This window comes from Oryx dammah, unplaced genomic scaffold, assembly GCF_014754425.2.
Source record: "Oryx dammah isolate SB20612 unplaced genomic scaffold, SCBI_Odam_1.1 HiC_scaffold_23, whole genome shotgun sequence".
Lineage (NCBI taxonomy): Eukaryota > Metazoa > Chordata > Mammalia > Artiodactyla > Bovidae > Oryx > Oryx dammah.
This window is the reverse complement of record NW_024070207.1, coordinates 21612306-21633800: the sequence shown is the minus strand read 5'-3', so window position 1 is coordinate 21633800 and position 21495 is coordinate 21612306. Positions and strand designations below refer to the sequence as shown.

At 35.6% G+C, this 21495-nt stretch overlaps 1 protein-coding gene across 2 annotated transcripts in view; it reads right to left on the bottom strand.

Annotated features, from left to right (window-relative positions):
• KLHL4 (kelch like family member 4) overlaps positions 1-21495 on the bottom strand; it is an 86595-nt gene that overhangs the window by 23705 nt on the left and 41395 nt on the right. Inside the window, exons 5-9 of one of the 2 annotated variants that reach the window (XM_040265123.1) lie at positions 18075-18287; positions 15239-15425; positions 8275-8499; positions 4483-4645; positions 883-1095 (exon numbers count right to left, since the gene is read on the bottom strand). In XM_040265123.1, coding sequence (XP_040121057.1) covers positions 883-1095; positions 4483-4645; positions 8275-8499; positions 15239-15425; positions 18075-18287 — 1001 coding nt within the window. The remainder of the gene's footprint in view (positions 1-882; positions 1096-4482; positions 4646-8274; positions 8500-15238; positions 15426-18074; positions 18288-21495) is intronic. The other variant, XM_040265124.1, reaches the window with a different exon arrangement.

The window sequence follows — 21495 nt, the reverse complement described above, 5'->3', positions numbered from 1 at the left end:
ATACATATACATATATACACACACATATATAGTGTGTGTGTGCGTGCACTCTATCTTGAAAGGGAAAAGTGAAAATGTTAGTTGCTCAGTCGTGTCTGATTTTGTGATCCAGTGGACTGTAGCCTGCCAGTCTCCTTTGTCTATGGAGTTTTCCAGGCAAGAATACTGGGGTGGATAGCCATTCTCTTCTCTAGAGGATCTTCCCAATTTAGGAACAGAATGTGAGTGGTAAAGCTACAAAGTAACATGACTGACAAAAAACGTAGCACACTTTGTTCATCCAGATTAATGTCTCCCATTCAAAGAAGCTACCTGTGAGAAATTAAATACTTAATGCAATACAGTCATTGTTCAGAACATCATAAACACCTCTCTTTGGGATTTTTTTCTGTTTATTTTGCAGTGATAAGCCTTGGAGTTGGTGATGGACAGGGAGGCCTGGCGTGCTGCGATTCATGGGGTTGCAAAGAGTCAGACACGACTGAGCGACTGAACTGAACTGAACTGAAGCCTTTATCCTTTGAGAACTGATTCAGTTTTTGAAACAGTAAAGTTGTGATTTGAGCCAGTGAATAGTTGAGTGATATAGCTTGTAATAAAAATATATTTATTCTTACTTCTGTCTCATTTTATAGAGTGACTATTAAATGATAAAACAATGTATTCTTTTCATACACTTCTCATGATGAATCTGGAATGCATATGCAAGATTTCTTCAAAATATTTTGAGTCTAGGAGTAAGGATAAAATGTTTAAAAGAATTAAACCTCTGAAAGGCTTAACACTTATTTGAAAGACTACATTTTGGCAGCTTGAAAATCCTTCTCATTTCTGAAAAAAACAAATAACCAAATAAATAATGAATAAATAGAAATATTTTACCGTTCAACACAGGCAGAAAGTCTGGAGCAATGGGTAGAAGCAGGGGCATCATGACCCCCAACGACATATAAGAATCCATTGTATGTTGCAACTCCTACACCTCCACGTCTTTTGGACATTGGAGCACACAGACTCCACCTGTTAGTATGTGGGTCAAAATATTCCATAGATTTGAGGCAGGAACTTCCATCACGTCCACCAATAGCATATAGCCTAGAATAAAGACAGAAGTATGTGTATGTGTGTATATATTTGTGCATAGAATGAAAGTGAAAATATACTGCACGCAGCATTGGACTGTGTATTCTACTCCCTCAGGATTTTATAGCGAAAGGCCTGAATTTGTGAAGGCATTTGTTAAAGTCTACCTTACCCTAAACCTACCTGCTTCATAATTTTTTTTAAAGTTTCTTTGATATAATAGATTAAAGGTTTATATGGGAAATGAACTACAGAGAAAGGAAAGAGATAAAAGCATTGGTAGTATTTGTCTACTAAACCACAATAAAGCTGAACATTTTTAAAGATGGTAAGATCTTTCCAAAACCCAAATCCAGGAACCTTACAATTTTAGCTAGATTTAATTGCCTAGCATTAGGCTCTCTATTGCTTTATTGAACTACTTTATTTAGTGTAAAAAACATTTGTAACTAAGAAGATATTAATTTAACAAATAACTAAGGGAATAGGATAAAACCTAAAAAACAGACTTTTTTCCTAGGAAGATGTATATCTATAACATTTCTCTCATAAGTTTTAAAATGCCAATTTTTTGTATGTATTTATTTTTTAATATAAATTTATTTATTTTAATTGGAGGCTAAATACTTTACAATATTGTATTGGTTTTGCCATATATCAACATGAATCCGCCACGGGTGGATTAGCAGTGTTTTTAATTTGTTATTGTTGTTCAACTCTTTTGTGGCCTACTCTTTGTGACTCTATGGACTGTAGCACAGCAGGCTTCCCTGTCCTTCACTATCTCCTGGAGTCCACTCAAACTCATGTCCATTGAGTCACTGATGCCATCCAACCATCTCCTCCTCTGTCATCCCCTTCTCCTCCTGCCTTCAATCTTTCCCAGGATCAGTGTCTTTTCCAGTGAGTCAGCTCTTCACATCAGGTGGCCAAAGTATTAAAGTTTCAGCTTCAGCATCAGTCCTTCCAATGAGTATAAAGGGTTGATTTCTTTTAGGCTTGGTTGGATCTCCTTGATGTCCAAGGGACTCTCTTCTCCCGCCCCAAACTTCAAAAGCATCAATTCTTTGGCACTCAGCCTTTTTTATGCACCAACTCTCACAACCGTATATGATTACTGGAAAAACCATAGCTTTCACTATACAGGTCTTTGTCAGCAAAATGTCTCTGTTTTTTAATATGCTGTCTAGTTGTGTCATAGCTTTCCTTTCAAGGAGCAAGTTTCTTTTAATTTCATGGCTGCAGTCACCATCCATAGTGACTTTGGAGCCCCCCAAAATGAAGTTTGTCACTGTTTCCATTTTTTCCTCACCTATTTGCCATGAAGTGATGGGATCAGATGCCATGATCTTCATTCTTTAAATGCTGAGTTTTAAGCCAGCTTTTTCACTCTCCTCTTTCACCTTCATCAAGTGACCCTTTAGTTCCTGTTTGCTTTCTGCCATTAGAGTGCTATCATCTGCACATCTGAGGTTGTTGATATTTCTCCCAGCAATCTTGATTCCAGCTTGTGATTCATCCAGCCCAGCATTTTGCATGACATACTCTGTATAGAGGGGCCTTTCCTGATAGCTCAGCTGGTAAGAATCATTCTGCAATGCAGGAGACCCACTCCAGTAGAACTGCCTGGAGAATTCTATGGACAGAGGAGCCTGGCAGGCTACAGTCCACGTGGTCACAAAGAGTCAGACATGACTGAACGACTTTCACTTCACTCTGCACAGAAGTCAAATAAGCAGGGTGACAATACACAGCCTTGACATACTCCTTTCTCAATTTTGAACCAGTCCATTGTTCCATGTCTGTTCTAACTGTTGCTTCTTGACTTGCATACAGGTTTCTCAGGAGGCAGGTAAGGTGGTCTGGTATTCTTATCTCTTTAAGAATTGTCTACATTTTGTTGTGATCCACACAGTCAAAGGCTTTTGTGTAGCCAATGAAGCAGAAATACATATTTTTCTGACATTATTTTTAGTCTAATTTAAAGCTAATTCCAATCAATAGAGAAGATCAACATTTATTAAACTATATGCCTTCATATAGTTTACTGCCCTTCATGCTCAGTTGTGAACAATAGCAAGTTAGCAAGACAAAATTAAATTATTTAAATTCAATTATTTCAACCTCTTCTGTAATAGGTAGGAGATCACTACCGAGTCACTGGATATCATTCAGGTTAGGCTAGAGATAATCAGATTTAGGAGTATTTTAAACCCTAAAACACTGTAAGTCTGAGTCTCCTGTTAACCACAGACACTTCTTACTTTATGCTGCTGCTGCTAAGTCTCTTCAGTCATGTCCAACTCTGTGCAACCCCATAGACGGCAGCCCACCAGGCTCCACCATCCCTGGGATTCTCCAGGCAAGAACACTGGGGTGGGTTGCCATTTCTTTCTCCAATGCATGAAAGTGAAAAGTGAAAGTGAAGTCGCTCAGTCATGTCTGACTCTTCACGACCCCATGGACTGCAGCCTACCAGGCTCCTCCACCCATGGGATTTTCCAGGCAAGAGTACTGGAGTGGGTTGCCTTTGCCTTCTCCACTTACTTTATGCACAAGGTGCTAAAAAACATCTGCATTGAAATTTCTATTGAATCCAGTTATATGATGAGATACTGACTTTATGAATAGTCAATACAGACACACAAGACTGTCATCCTGGTGTCTGAAATTTTCATCATTCAAGTTCCTCCTATATGCTTGTCATTATCTCCAAAGATCCCTTTTCAGAAAGGACACAATTACAAGTTACCTGCAAGAAGAATAATTTAAGCTTGTAGAAACCTCTAATATTATCAAGTTTAAGGCAAGTAAGGCAAGTTTAAGGCAATTAAAGCAAGTTAATATATTATTTTCCTTCATAGGAAAGTGATCAGAAAGTAGGAAAGATTCAGAAAGATGGGACTAGCTATAATTCTAGAACACTTAGGAGAGTGAGTTATAAAGAGAAAAAAGACTTGGCTTATTACAAAAACAGACTGAAGTTTTGATAAGTCAAAAAAAAGTTATAACCAAAAAATGGTAGCTTCTTGAGGGTAAGATTGAAACTGGCTTGCCTACAAAAGTGCTTCTCAAATTTAATGTGTAATACAAGTTACTTGAGGATCTTCTTAAAATGTCTATTCTGATTCAGAAGGTCTGGGCTGGGGTTAAGAGTCAGCATTTCTAAATAGATCTCAGGTATTAATGTTACTGCTGGTCTCAGGATATTTAATTAGGTATTCATTTTAGATAAATATTTTCCATCATAATGAAGGGAGAGTTCCAACAAAGACCTTTTACAATCCATTACTAGGATGTCCTAGTCACTGGGAATGCTTATTGGCAGGTGTATCACATCACTGAAATGCTGTACTACAAGAAATGGGAGCAAAAGCATGCATGTTTGGCTCTACTCACTTATTGTTTAATGTGACTACACCAACTGTGCTTCTAGGAGTTGACATACTGGCCACATAATTCCACTGACGTCCCTCAGGGTCCCATCTTTCTACGGTATTTAGATAACTCCATCCATCATGGCCACCAACAGCATACATTGGTCCTTCAAGTGTGGCTACACCTAAAGGATAAAAATAGCATGAGAGCTCACCTAGGTAGGGCATATATAACAGATATTTCATTTTATAAGGAAGTGCTACTTAAAAACTTGATTTTTATCTATTAATGGTTTTGTAAATAGCCATTTAATGAATAATTTGCCAATCTTGATTTGAAACTAAAAGTAAATATGGTCTTTTAACTCTAGGAAATATCATGGAAGGGTATCATGGTTATAACGCTAAAGGCATAGAAAGTAGATGAATACACCATTTCTTGCAATTAACAGAAAAGGGAAGATTATTTTTCTCTGTCACAGTTTCAATGTTATTTTTCAAATATAAAAGATAGATGAGATATGATACTGAATCTTAGATAAATACTAGAACTGTTGGCTAAGTCTGATAGATCTTTCTAATCCCTTATTTTTATTAAAGGGATAAAATGATTCCCTAAGACATCTCAGTAGACAGGGGTTTTTGAAGTTTAGTTAGAAATTTGTTCTATTCAGTTGCTCAGTCATGTCGAACTCTTTGCAACCCCATGAACTGCAGTAAGCCAGGCCTCCCTGTCCATCACTAACTCCGGAATTTACTCAAACTCATGTCCATTGAGTCGGTGATGACATCCAACTATCTCATCCTCTGTCGTCCCCTTCTCCACCCATCTTTAAATCTTTCCCAGCATCAGAGTCTTTTCAAATGTGTCAGTGATCAAACCAGGTGGCCAAGTATTGAAAGTTTCAGCTTCAGCATCAGTCCTTCAAATGAATATTCAGGATTGATTTCTTTTAGGATGGACTGGTTGGATCTCCATGCTGTCCAAGAGACTCTCAAGAGTCTTCTCCAACACCACAGTTCAAAAGGATCATTTCTTCCATGCTCAGCTTTAATTATAGTCCAACTCTCATATCATACATGACTACTGGAAAAACCATAGCTTTGACTAGACACACATTTGTTGGCAAAGTAATGTCTCTGGTTTTTAATATGCTGTCTAGGTTGGTCATAACTTTTCTTCCAAGAGCAAGCATCTTTTCATTTCATGGCTGCAGTCACCATCTGTGGTGATTTTGGAGCTCTCCAAACTAAAGTCTGTCACTGTTTCCACTGTTTCCCCATCTATTTGCCATGAAGTGATGGGACCAGATGCCATGATCTTAGTTTTTTTAATACTGAGTTTTAAGCCAACTTTTTCACTCTCCTCTTTCACTTTGATCAAGAGGCTCTTTAGTTCTTCAATTTCTGCCATAAGGGTGGTGTCAGCTGCATATCTGATGTTATTGATATTTCTCCTGTAAATCTTGATTCCAGCTTGTGCTTCATACAGTTCAGCATTTCTCATGATGTACTCTGCATATAAGTTCAATAAGCAGGATGACAATATACAGCTTTGTCATACCCCTTTCCCAATTTGGAATCAGTTTGTTGTTCCATATTCAGTTCTAACTGTTGCTTCTTAACCTGCAAGTAGATTTCTCAGGAGGCAGGTCAGATGGTCTGCTATTCCCATCTCTTGAGGAAACACAAATCATTGTGATCCACACAAAGGCTCTGGCATAGTCAATAAAGCAGAAGTAGATGTTTTTCTGGAACTCTTTTGCTTTTTCTATGATCCAACGGATGTTGGCAACTTGATCTCTGATTCTTCTGCCTTTTCTAAATCCAGCTTGAACATCTGGAAGTTCATGGTTCACATATTGTTGAAGCCTGGCTTGGAGAATTTTGAGCATTACTTTATTAGAGTGTGAGATGAGTGCAATTATGAGGTAGTTTGAGCACTCTTTGTCATTTCCTTTCTTTGGGATTGGAATGAAAACCAACTTTTCCAGTCCTGTGGCCACTGCTGAGTTTTCCAAACTTGCTGGCATATTGAGTGCAGCCATTTCACAGCACTGTCTTTTAGGATTTGCAATAACTCAACTGGAATTCCATCACCTCCACTAGCTTTGTTTGTAGTGATGCTTCCTAAGGCTCCCTTGACTTCACATTCCAGAATGTCTGGCTCTAGGAGAGTGATCACACCATCATGATTATCTGGGTCATAAAGATCTTTTTTGTGTAGTTCTTCTGTGTATTCTTGCCACCTCTTCTTAATATCTTCTGCCCTTGTTAAGTCCATAGCATTTCTGTCCTTTACTGAGCCCATCTTTGCATGAAACAACCACTTGGTATCTCTCATTTTCCTGAAGAGATCTCTAGTCTTTCCCATTATATTGTTTTCCTCTATTCCTTTGCATTGATTACTGAAGGAGGCTTTCTTATTTCTCCTTGCTCTTCTTTGCTACTCTGCATCCAAATAGGTATATCTTTCCTTTTCTCCTTTGGCTTTCCCGTCTCTTCTTTTCATAGCTATTTGTAAGGCTTCCTCAGACAACCATGTTGCCTTTTTGCATTTCTCTTTCTTGGGGATTGTCTTTATTCCTGCCTCCTGTACAATGTCATGAACCTCCGTCTTTTGTTCTTCAGGCACTCTATCAGATGTAATACCTTGAATATATTTGTCTCTTCCACTGTATAATCATAAGGGATTTGATTTAGGTCATGCCTGAATGGTCTAGTGGTTTTCCCTACTTTCTTCAATTTAAGTCTGAATTTGGCAATAACGAGTTCATGATCTGAACCAGAGTATACCCCCAGTTTTGTTTTTGCTGACTGTATAGTGCTTCTCCATGTTTGGCTGCAAGAATATAATCAATCTGATTTTTTCTATTGGATTCTATGAATAACTCCTTTCTGTTTCTCATCTGCTCTGGAAATTCACGTTACTGGTTCCTCCTGCCACCTTCTTCACCATCTCAGTTTGCCATCCACACTACCTCTCCTATCTCTTTAGCAATAGCAATTAAGAGTTTTAAAATTTGCTTCGGTGTCTCTGTAAGATATGTTTTCTAAAAAATCACATATACAGAGCTGAGCTGAATAATTACATAGTCTATCATTTGATATAATTTATCAGTTATATTGGGGCAAACAATACCCATTTTGGATATGTCACACTTTAGCTGTGTAAAATTTGGTTCTTTAAAAGCAATGGAATAATTCTTTTCTTAAAAAAACAAACTCTATAGTATTGAAACATACGGAGTCTAGCACTAAGAAAAGTAGACCTTGACAAGCCATCAGGAGAATCAAAGTTCTTCACTGTTCAAGAAGTCTCTATTCCTTCTTAAGCTTCTTGGGAACCTCTGACTTAAGTATAAATTAAGGCTGCTCTCAACGAAAGTGGTTTTTCTAAATAGCCCTGCCTTCAAACTGCACCCGCAGGCTTTTGCCTAAATACAGATTTGATTCTTATGGGAAGGGACACTAGTAACTAGAAACACATTGTCTCTCCGTTAGCAGGTGTTCTTTTCTCTAAACTGACCTTAGAAGAAAACTTGTAGTTGCGTGCTCCTCAACAATATATTCTTTCTAAAAGGTTTTATCCTCCCTGAAGCGGGACCCCTTTAAAATACCAGTGGAGTGGAGGTACAGTTACAACAAGTATGACACCTGAAACAAAAAACTTTCACACGCTTTTACCATTTATTTAAGCTTTTCAGAATTTTCAGACGTTTTGAATGAGTATGACTAAATTTCAATGATATGCACTTAGTTAAGCTCTAGTAATTGTACAGTCTTTAGAAACTATACAACATTAAGCTCTTACCTAAACCATGCCTGTGTGTTGACATGGGAGGCATCACTGTCCAGATTTTTCCAACTGGATTAAAACATTCCACAGTATTCAAAGTTTTTAAACCATCTCTTCCTCCCACAACATAGAGTTTGTTATCAATAACAGCAACTCCAAACTGAAGCCTACGCCCATTCATGGTGCCAATATGTAGCCAGCTGTTGTTCCGCAGGTCATATTTTTCAATTGTAGTGGTACCTGTTAAAGGGATATTAAACAATGCTAAAAACTACTTGTGCAAAATGTTTTCATCATTCATATTATATTTATGTATCTATATTTATAGTATAGACTCAGTGATTGCAGTTCAAATTAAAATAAGTAGTCCAGATAATTCTCCAACCTGTAAGACAAGGCAGGGATAATATTTCACCACTTCTGAAACCAAATGGAAAAGTGAGAATAAAATAGTTTATTTAATATATATGGTTTATATGTTTATAATGACTTCTTTGTCTATAATATGCTACTGTTAGTACTAACACAGGTTCCAGACACCATATTTTACAACAAAAACTGCTTTGGAATGTATTACTGTTTACACATCCGTTATGGTTTTACTTAACTATGAACATTCAATATACTAATTTATGCCCTTTTATTTTACTCAGTTTGGTCTGTATGTGTGTGTTTATTTAAAACACAAATGACTAAAGGAACAGAAAAGAAAATTCCTTTTAAATGGGCCTCCAGTGTTAATTCACATGATTCACATAATAACATTTTTGTCCTTTATTGTGCCCATCTTTGCATGAAATGTTCCTTTGGTATCTCTAATTTTCTTGAAGAGATCTTCTTGAAACCTAGGCTGCACTGATTACTAAAATTATGGAGGTATTAATGATGAAGTAAGTAGGAAATTATTCCAAGCTACATTAATCAACTATATATAGAAGACTTACATTAAAATGATGTAGAAGTCTGCTTAAAGCCAAGTTATTTTTTCCAAACACTAAATAATATAAAAGATGAATTTACTCTATATCTCTTATCTGCATCTATGAACATATATGACTGATAGTTTTGTATCTTTAATTCTGAAATATTTTTAGCCCATTTTCCTACTAATCAAAATGTAGATCATCTAGCTGGCTTATTATGGCAACTCTGTATTTGATTGAAAAAGAGTTTTCCTTTTTTTAACTAATCTTTTTCTTTGGGACTCACTTCACAGTTTTTCCTGTGTTTATCAACTTTCTGCTCTAAAATGTTGCAAATATTGCTTCTTACTTCATTTCAAAGTTCCTATTCAGCTCTCACTTATGATCTATTCAAGGGTGAACAAAATCAACTAAACTTTGTGGTATTGTTTAGAACAATAGTTCCTGTAGTTGTGAATATATCTAATTTAGTTATTTCCTCCATCTATTTTCAAATGAACTTAAAAATCACTGTTAGCTTTTATTTGTTCCCTGCTATACTGTCTCTCAGAATTCATTATTTTAGTAAGTGAAAATTTACTGAATACCTGGCATGCACAAAAGCCTGAAGTTTAGCATTCAACCATTTAAAAATTTTGACTGTGTGATTATACTTACAACTTTTTGATGACTCTTTTAATATACACGGTAGGGGTTATAGTTAATTCCAGCCACTTGTGTGGTATCTATATTTAGCAACTAATTCCAAGTTAATTGTATGAGTCAAAAGGAAATTAAAGACTGAGGAAGTACTATATTTCCTAAATATCAAAAGGTGAAAGTTCAACAAGTATCTTAAAAAGATAAACAAAACTACACATTGTAAGAAAAGGCATGCATATAGAAAAATTTTTAAGAATGTAAATTGGTATGTTTTTAAATGCAATACTGATTTACATAGATAAATGCTATCACCTTAATATTTTTCCTTTATGTAGTTTTTTTCCTTTTCTTTTCTTTCCTTTTTTGCTCCTATGTGCTCACTCTGGTTTTTCAATTCTAAGACTCTCAAAGAGAGGGGTCAGTTTTGTTGTTGCTGCTCTTTCATCTAAAATAGTGGCAATATAGCAACAAAGAACATAAAATTTGAGTAATAATTCCCTGTCCAGTAGTTCTATGATGCTTGCCCTTGGTGTGGCTATCTAACCTTAAGAGCCTTAGTTTCCTCATCTCCAAAATTAAGGTAATAAAAATCTTTCTTGTAGCATTACTGTGAGGATTAGAAATGATGTCTGCAAAATGCCAATCAAGGATCAAGTATTCAAAAATAATCGTATTTACTATTACTGTAGTTTTCTGTAACTTCCCGTAAAGCTTTTTATATTTTCATATACTAGGTATTTCAAGAGTCTCAAAATGATGGCTTTACTTCTTTCCATATCAAACTGTGGTAGCAGAGTCAAGGGATTATAGGCTCACATTTCACTCATTTTTGTAAACTATGAAGGAGTTGAAGATACATATTACCATCTTGTGTAATATATTCATTTGTGTAATGTTAATGAGAAAGACAAGAACCTTAAAAAATAACAAAAATAGCAAATAAACACAAAAACCAAACAAATAAACACAAATTTTCCCATTTCTTACTCTGCTAGTTGGACATTTTTAAAATCAAATATTATAGATAGCCGTTTTTGCATTTTATACTTAGTACCCTTTTGATTTAATATCAAACAAGACACCTTTTAAATTCTGTGCCTGTTCTTTCTATTCAACAAAATGCAGTAAAATATCAAGTTGCTAAACTTGAAATATATTATAACATTTTACTGTATTTGTTATTTTCTGAAGAACACTAGTTCTGTGAAGTTACTCTACATCTTTCGAAAATAATTGCAGTTGCAAGCTCCTGTTATACAGATTTATTATTAATTGAGATATCTCCTATATGGTCTTCCAATTTCCAATTACACACACCAAAAGAAAAAATAGTTTTCCAGAAGCATAGAACTTTGATTTTTGCATCATTCTCTATCAGGTGTCAAAACATTTCCATGTATGATTTGGCAAATTTTAAGTGAGTTGATTTTAGTTCCTACACAGCCAATTCTTAATTACAAAATCCTTGCCTGATTGTTTTGGCAACATGTTTCTATAGGTAGAAATCAATGTAAAGAGAGAACTATGGGAAAAAATGTCTTAAGAAGTATTCAAGGTAGACATGATGGCTTCAGAAATTTTTCCCTATTCCTACTGAAAACAATTCTTTTGTAAAATCATTATTTTTATTCCAGAATTGAATTGTTGATCTTGTTATCACACTTCAAGCTTATTTGTAAATGGTCTTTGGTCATCTATCAGGAAATTGACAGCAAGAAATTAGAAGTCATTCTCCTATTTCTGTCAAAAAGCAAATTTGGAGGACCTCATCCCTTTCACTTATGATAAATCTGTAAGTTTTTCCTGAAAAGATCTTAGGTTGCAAAGCAAGTACTCAAATTAAAAAAAAAAATGCTGCCATAAGAGTCACAAAATACCTCAAATTGCCAACACAACCTTGTGAAAAAAAAAAAAGCAAAGCTGGATGTATCACTGTCCCAGACTTCAGACTATACCACAAAGCTAAAGTCAGCAAAACAGCATGGAACTAGCACCAAAACACATACAAAGATCAGTGGTACAGAATAGAAAGTACAGAAATAAGCCCCCACACACAGTCAATTAATCTATGACAAAGGAGGGAAGCATATACAATGGAGAAAAGATAGTCTTCAACAAGTGGTGCTGAGAAAACTAAACAGTTACATGCAAAATAATGAGATAAGAATATTCCTTCATACCATATACAAAAATAAAATCAAAATGGTTTAAAGACCTAAATGTAAGATCTGATAGCATAAAACTCCTAGGGAAAAAGAGCAGAACACTACTTGACATAAATCACAGCAATATTTTTTGGTTCCATCTCCTAAGGCAAAATAAATAAAAGCAAAAAATAAACAAAGGGGGTCTAATTAAGCTTAATTAGAAAAATAATTAAGAAAAAATAATTAGGAAAATACCAACAAAATGAAAAGGCATCCTATGGAATGGGAGAAAATGTTTGCAAATGATGTGAAATACAAGTGGTCAATATCCAAAATATGTAAATAGCTCATACAATTCAATATAAAAAATTAAAAATGGGTAGAAGAACTGAATAGAAATTTTTCTAAAGAAGACAAATACAGGGTTATCATTACCATCTTTCTAAATTCCATATATATGTGTTAGTATACTGTATTGGTGTTTCTCTTTCTGGCTTACTTCACTCTGTATAATAGGCTCCAGTTTCATCCACCTCATTAGAACTGATTCAAATGTATTCTTTTTAATGGCTGAGTAATACTCCATTGTGTATATGTAACATATATACTATCATGTAAGAAACGAATCACCAGTCTATGTTCAATACAGGATACAGGATGCTTGGGGCTGGTGCACGGGGATGATCCAGAGAGATGATATGGGGTGGGAGGTGGGAGGGGGGTTCAGGATTGGGAACTCATGTACACTCATGGCTGATTCATGTCAATGTATGGCAAAACCAATACAGTATTGTAAAGCAAAATAAAATTAAAATTAAAATTAAAAAAAAGAAGACAGATAGCTAACTGGCAAATGAAAAGATGCTTAGCATTGCTAATTATTAAAGAAGGTAATCAAAACCACAATGAGATATCACTTCACACCTATCAGTTGACTATCATCAAAAAGTTTCCAAATAACAAATGATGGAGAGGATGTGGATAAAAGGGAACCTCTGTACGCTATTGTTGGGAATATAAATCGGTATAACCACTATGGAAAATGGTATGAAGGTTCCTCAAAAACTAAAAATATAACTATCATATGATCCAGAAATGCCACTATTGGGCTGTATATACCAAAAAACTAAAACACTAAATCAAAATTATATATGCACTACAATGTTCACAGGAGAATGATACACAATACTCAAGACATGGAAGCAACCCAAGTGTCATCAACAAACAAATGGATGAAAAAGATGCTATCAGTTCCGTTCAGTCACTCAGTCGTGTCCGACTCTTTGTGACTCCATGAATCGCAGCATGCCAGGCCTCCCTGTCCATCACCAACTCCCGGAGTTCACTCAAACTCACGTTCATCGAGTCAGTGATGCCATCCAGCCATCTCATCCTCGGTCGTCCCCTTCTCCTCCTGCCCCCAATCCCTCCCAGCATCAGAGTCTTTACAAAGTGAGTCAACTCTTCGCATGAAGTGGCCAAAGTACTGGAGTTTCAGCTTTAGCATCATTCCTTCCAAAGAACACCCAAGACTGATCTCCTTTAGAATGGACTGGTTGGATCTCTTTGCAGTCCAAGGGACTCTCAAGAGTCTTCTCCAACACCACAGTTCAAAAGCATCAATTCTTCTGTGCTCAGCTTTCTTCACAGTCCAACTCTCACATCCATACATGACTGCTGGAAAAACCATAGCCTTGACTAGATGGACCTTTGTTGGTAAAGTAATGTCTCTGCTTTTGAATATGCTATCTAGGTTGGTCATAACTTTCCTTCCAAGGAGTAAGTGTATTTTAATTTCATGGCTGCAGTCACCATCTGCAGTGATTTTGGAGCCCCCAAAAATAAAGTCTGACACTGTTTCCACTGTTTCCCCATCTATTTGCCATGAAGTGATGGGACCAGATGCCATGATCTTCGTCTTCTGAATGAGCTTTAAGCCAACTTTTTCACTCTCCTCTTTCACTTTCATCAAGAGGCTTTTGAGTTCCTCTTCACTTTCTGCCATAAGGGTGGCGTCATCTCCATATCTGAGGTTATTGATATTTCTCCTGGCAATCTTGATTCCAGCTTATGCTTCTTCCAGCCCAGCGTTTCTCATGATGTACTCCACATATAAGTTAAATAAGCAGAGTTACAATATACAGCCTTGATGTACTCCTTTTCCTATTTGGAACCAATCTGTTGCTCCATTTCCAGTTCTAATTGTTGCTTCCTGACCTGCACATAGGTGTCTCAAGAGGCAGGTCAGGTGGTCTGGTATTCCCATATCTTTCAGAATTTTCCACAGTTTGTTGTGATCCACATAGTCAAAGGCTTTGGCATAGTCAATAAAGCAGAAATAGATGTTTTTTCTGGAACTCTCTTGCTTTTTCCATGATCCAGCAAATGTTGCCAATTTGATCTCTGGTTCCTCTGGCTTTTCTAAAACTAGCTTGAACATCTGGAACTTCATAGTTCACGTACTGCTGAAACCTGGCTTGGAGAATTTTGAGCATTACTTTACTGGCGTGTGAGATGAGTGCAATTGTGCGGTAGTTTGAGCATTCTTTGGCATAATATTTCATTGTGTGTGTCACACACACACACACAGTGAAATATTATTCTGACAAAAAAGAGGGAAATTCTGCCATTTACAGTAACATTGATGGGCCTAGACAATATTATGCTTTTGAAGTAAGTCAGACAAATATAAATCTGTACATGATATCACTTATATGTGAAATCCCCCCAAAAATCGACACAAATGAATGTATATTGAATACAGAAAGACATACACACATATATTATAGAAAACAAATCTGTGGTTACTAAAAATGAGAGGGAAGGAGGGAGGGACAAATTAGGGGTATGGGATTAACAGATAACCTACTGTTAATAAATGGACAAGTAGCAAGGATACATTTTATAGTACAGGGGATCACAGCCATTATCATGCAATAACTTAGAGTATCATCTAAAAAAATACTGAATCACCATGCTGTACACCTGAAACTAATATAATATTATAAGTCTATACTTCAATATAAACAAATTAATTTTATCATAGAAAAATAAATTCCTGTCATAAGATAAAAAGTACCTATTAACAGTTAAGGAAACTCTAATGAAAGGATTATATCCTGTAAGGCAATAGTAAAAAAAAGGTATCAGAAAATTTATATTACTTTATTTATAAAAATTAGCTTTAGATGCACACATTTCAATATGGCTTTAATACCGCCCTCACAGTTTGGAGGGTGTTAAGAGTAATTAATTTGTTTCTGTTACCTTTCATAGCATCCATGCCTCCTACAGCATAAAGTGCTCCCACAGTTGATTTTCTAGGCCTTGTCCTAGGACTTTGCATCATGGGTCTTCTCTCAGGTAAGAGATGATACTTCATAGCTTCCATCAGGAGTTTCTGACATTCAAGATCACCAGTAAACATGGAGCTGTTTTCAAGATCTGCCAGTAACTGAAAAGTAAAGATGCATGGTATATGAAGTAAAGAGCAGATCATTAGAAGTAACATTTTCATTTATATAATTTTGCAGGAAACTCAAGTTAATTCTAATGTATGTGTTACTATTTAATATTTTAAGTTACTTAAGTAACATATTTTATGACTAAAAGCCTCATGGTAGCAACTAATTTATTAATGAAAATTTATTTGACATACCATTCCTCATTTGAATATGTATTTTGCATACAATCTCCAGGAGTAAAAGTGAAAAAGCACTCATAAAATGTGTTACTGAAAGCGAAGTAAATGACTGTGTCTGCACAAAGCAAGCATCTCCTGTCCTACTGCATGTAGCTAGAGAAACAATCAAATTTTTGGTTGATTTAAGGGAAGTAGAGCAAACATGACCAATTAAAGTAATATCACCATGTGGGCTGCATCTTTATCATCAAATCAAAGCACAAAGCAGGTGTTTTTTATCTATATATGTACATGTATGCACAGGTAAAGTACATGTATTAGTAATTAGGTGATTCATAGTCAGTAGTATATGACATCAATCTTTTCTAACCAATGTTGCCTGACAGATAATATGACCCCAATTGAATGAAATAAAATCTAGGTAAAGTATTCTTCCTGAGACTAGTTGAGGAGAAGTTACGAGCCTTTTCAGAATTTTTCCAAGGGTCATTTAGATTGATTCTTAGAAGTTTGGAGTCTACATTATCTATCATAGGACATTGTCAGGAACAGCAATCAGGCTGTTGGAAAGGAGGTACTAATCTTACCCCATAAAACTTCCCTGAAGTTTCCTGTGCTGCACTGGTTAACCTAAGCTCTGTTCTTACCCCACTTGTTATCTCTGATGGATCACTGTTTTGACTTGGCTGATGAGATTCCAGGTACCTCCTTTATGAAGTTTAAAATTAAGGGCTTCTGAACCTGTATACCAGTGCACCTCAAATTTTTAAGAGTCATCTGAAAAACTTGCTAAAATACAGATTCCTTGGCTTCAGCTGCATAAACTGTTTGTGGTGGGGGCCTGAGAAGCTGAGTTTCAAACAAGCTTCCAGTCTTAAGAGTAAATATATACTGGGAGTTCCAAAGATGGCAGAGAATAAAGACTCTGAACTCATCTCTTCTCCTGGGCACATGAAAATTACAACTATTTCCAGGATAGCTATTGATTTTAAAAAAGACCAGAACCTACCAGAAAAGATCATTTACAACTAAAGATGTAAAGACGGAACTACAAGTTAGGTAGGAGAGAGAGAATCTTGGTACAGTCAAGACCCAGAATCCTAGGGTGTGTGACCCACAAACAGGAGAATAATTACAACCCCTCAGAAGAGTGAGGGCTCTAAGCCCCACACTGGGCTCCCTAGCCCAGGTGTCCTGTACCAGGAAGACTCCAGACTATTTAGCTTTGAAGGTCAGCAAGGTTTATATTCAGGAGACTCAGAGGGCTGTGGGAAATAGTGACTGTATTCTAAAAGGGAACACACAAAATTTCACATGGTTTGGGATCCAGGGAAAAAACAGGAACTTGAAAGGAGACAGGGTCAGAGCTACCAGCTGATTTTAGAGTCACCAGGAAAGGCAATAGATAGCTCACCTTAGAATCAGACATGGGCAGCAACCATTGTGGGAGTTCACTCTACCATGTGGACACTGGTCCTAGCAAGGGCCATTTTGGAAACTTCCCTTTAGCTTAATAGCAGTCAGACTTGCCCCTATCCAATAGACTATAGGCACTAATCCTGGGATGCCTCAGGTGAAACAACTAACTGAGAAGAGACATAAGCCTACTCACCAGAAGATGTGGTGTATACATACACACACTGGAATACTACTCAGCCATTAAAAAAATTCCCATTTGCAAGAACATGGATGGTCCTGGAGTGTGTTATGCTCAGTTTATATATATATATAATATGCCATACACTTGAAACTAACATAGCATTGTTATGTATTTCAATAAAAGTTGATTACTGACTGTAATGATGCTCTAAGTGCATCTGAAACTCTTTAATATGGTTTCAATCATAGCAGTTAATTCTCATGTTAGTTAGTAGGTTTTATTCAGAATCTAACACCTTCCTAGAGTCTCCTCTGGGATGCTACTGTAATAATTACTATCACCTTTCCTAGAGGGTGGTAGGAAAAGAAAAAGAGTTAGCTTTAGTCATTTCCCCTGCTTGTTACAAGTGCTGTTTGGTGAGAGAAAACTGAAACTAATGAGTATGCTAAAGTTTTGAGATTATTTGTAGGTCTTTTATTAAACCTTCTTTCCCCTCTCTCTTATCATTATTAATATTGCTAACTGAAGGCTGTATTTGTCCTTCTGTGAAACAAATCCTGTACTAGAAATTCTCCATATAAAACAGATAAATGAAGTTGCTCAGTCGTGTCCGACTCTTTGCGACCCCATGGACTGTAGCCTACCAGGCTCCTCAGTCCATGGGATTTTCCAGGCAATAGTACTGGAGTGGATTGCCATTTCCGTCTCCAGCAGATCTTCCTGACCCAGGGATCGAACCCAGGTCTCCCGCATTGTAGACAGACACTTTACCGTCTGAGCCACCAGGGAAGTAAGGAATAGATTAATGTCCAGTTGTCATTTAGAATTATAATTTCCATTACCTGAGTAAGTTTCCATACCTGTGGTGGAAGTAACGGCAATCTGATGTAAGAAAGCAGCGTTGCTAGGTCTTGTTGCCTAGCCTGCACATCATGCCCCACCCACAGCATTAGAGCATGGAAAATGGTTTCTTCATCAGGCACATTAATGTCATCACTGCACAAAAGTTTTGAAATCTCATTAGCTGGAAGGAGGAGGAATTCTTGGTTCTGTATTACCTTGGTGAAGTGTTCCTAGAAAAGAGAGATCTACTGAAATTTTGTGCTTTAACTTCTTAACAAAATAAGCTTATCAAAGCATTTTACTTTGTTAAACTTCAGAAAAAGTCAGAGAGACAGATATATGCATTTATAAAAAATAGATGCTATTGCCGCCCATGAGAGGGGGGTCGGATGTGCCTTCTGAAGCTGAGGAATCAAAGAAGGCCTGGGGGAGGCTGTGCATTTGAGGGGGCAACATACTGAATTATTTTGCGATGAGAAAAAGAGGTCAATTAAAAACTCCTTCCTCTTGTGAAAAAACACGATATATTAATCAAGGCAAAGGTATATTTTATAATGAATAAAGATCTACAAGTTAAGGTTTATCTGAAAATGATTCTTATGGAGTTGTTTGTTGAGGGATAGTGGGGCTATCTTTCAATTTTTGTATATTTTACCTTAATTCTCCCTTCTGTCATTTGTGCTGTATTTTTGTCAAGTATCAAATCTCAGGCAGTTATGTTTCAACTTTTAAAATCAAAACATTACTATGTTTTTTCTATTTATAATATTATATATATTTAATTGACAACACAATTACCTTTTGGAATATTTTTCATAGTGAAGATATTAAGTTTAAATTCAGTAAAATATACTTTTGAAATTGATATAAAGGAATATTCTTATCTCATTATTTTGCATTTAGCTGTTTAGTTGGTAACTTATATTGCCTAGTACACTGATTTTGGAAGCAGCTTAAGATAGCCTCTTTATAACTGGGGGATCTGGATAAACCAGATCACTCTTTCATCTCCATTCCGAGTTTAGTCATTGTGGGAGGTGAGACTTCTGCCAATGAACCACTTATCCCCTTGAGTTTATTCATTGTGAAACTCAGTTAACCTAATAACAAAATTCTCCATACACCAATCATCAAGCGTGATAGTCCCATCAGGAGGCTCTAAGACCATAAATTCCAAGTTGACTTGCCTTTTTCGACAAAGAGCCTCCTTGTGACTAAGGCAAGCACCAAGGGGAGAACTGGTGAATTTACTATAGCAGATGTTCCTTGTTGAAAACCCTCTCACCTATAGCAAAGTGGTGAAGTTAGTACTAAAACTAATAATTCATTATACTTGTACAGCACTTCACACTTTAAAAATTTCTTTTATAAACATTAAGTCACACCAATGCGATCTTGTGGAAAGTATAATTACTGTGAAGAGAAAACAGGTTGTTAATTGGTTTGATCTCCTGCACAGTAAATGGCTAAGTGTGGACTCACATCTATGCCTTCAGGTCTACTTCATTTTATTTGATACTACAGCTGACTTTCATAAATGACATAATTTTTATGAAAGGGTTAAGAAAAAGATAAAACACTTCAAAACTTATGGCTACCTATTACTGATAGTGTATGTAAACTTTGAAGCTGTATAACTGTTATTCATGATCCCATATCTCGTTCTCCTTTCTATCTACTGTCCGATGAAAGAAAATAAAAATAGAGACAGAGAGGAAAAAAAGAGGAAGATTAGCTTAGTATGTAAAACCTCAATGGCTAATTAAATTATATACATATGGGACTGAAATATCCAGTACTATAAAACAGATATTTAGTCAAGCTTAAAGATTAATTTTAAATTGTTTTATTTTACTAATTTCAAGGTAAATGCTTTCTTCTAATCACCTTCCCAAGTGTCTTTTGTGTGTGTGCCCTTGATTTGGTATTCATCTTTTAAAATCCACAACTACATTGTGTTAAATCATATTAAATGAATATAGCCTATTTCCTGAATGTTTCATCAGTGCAGCCTACTATTTATATGACTGTGATAGTCAATTTTATGTGTCCACTTGACTCAGCCCTGGAATCTTCTGGCCAAACATTATTCTAGGTGTGTCTGTGAGGATATTTCTGGATGAGGCCCACTCACATTAGATAAGACAATCTGTTTATTGGTTCAAATGACTAAATTCTTAGAGATTAACATTATTCTTAGACATTAAAGTTATTTGTATTTTATACTATCAATACAGTATTATTAAAGCATTATTATAGCACGATCTTGGCATATTTTACCAAATTTATAATAGATACTAAAATAACTAGAGACATTAAAGGAGACAACATTGTTGCATTTTTATGTACATCTTGCTTTAGCATTCAGTTTCAGTCACATAATAGGAAAAGGAAGACAAGTTCATTTTGAGCAACAAAAATAATTCAAGCTGTTTATCAGAATGTGTTTTGTCAGCAAGAGTAAGATACCAGACAGGAAACTGTTAATACATAGTTCAAGAATTTAAGTAATTTAACAGGAAGTTTTCATGTTTGGCTTTTGTAGTAAGATTAACCTTTGAACTGCTGTTCTGTAATTTATATGGTGTCTCTATTTAAGACATATGAATATAAATAGCATAATTAAATAACATGTTAAAATGTCAATCCATTATAATATGGTATCATTTCAGGAACATGTTTAAAACTTCAAATATTGAAAAATGACCAAGGGTGGGAAGAACAGAGGCGAAGTTTTACAAGAACTTTTTTAGAGAATCTAAATATTGAAAATTTGAAAATTTTGAGGTCTATATAAAACTCTAGAAATAATTTTTAATTATATATATCTCAATTATAGAATTGTAATATTAATTTTATTGTTGCTTTTAGTTGTGATTCTTTTTCACTTTTATGTACTTGTCTTTTATTTTTGAATCTTAAATAAATGTAGCTATTTTCTTAGCTCGAAATTTTATCTTTTAATTTGATTTAGCACGAATGGTAAGGATTTATCTAATATCCTCTGTCTACTTGTCTCTCTACAGATAATCTATATTTCATGTCACTGTCACTTGACTGAATAAAGGTTGTCTTATCCAATGCAACTTTTATAGAATTAACATTAAACATGTTGATTTAGTTTATTATAACTACTAGTAGAATTGAGAGGGACTTTAAGTTAATTAAGGAATTGAACTGTGAATTGTTTTAAACCAAAATACATATTTTAATTGGAAAATAAAAAGTCCATTCAATAGAATGGTCTGACTTACTAATTTCGACAGTTCTTAAGCTCCTACAGTTAACAATGGGCCATTAATATTTCCTTTCTACATATTGAATGATATCTAAATTTCATTAGAAACAATAATTTGTACAACTTTATGAAGTTCTAATAATATAAAAACATCAGGGAAATTGTTAATCTATTACTGTGGATTCTACTTGAAATATATA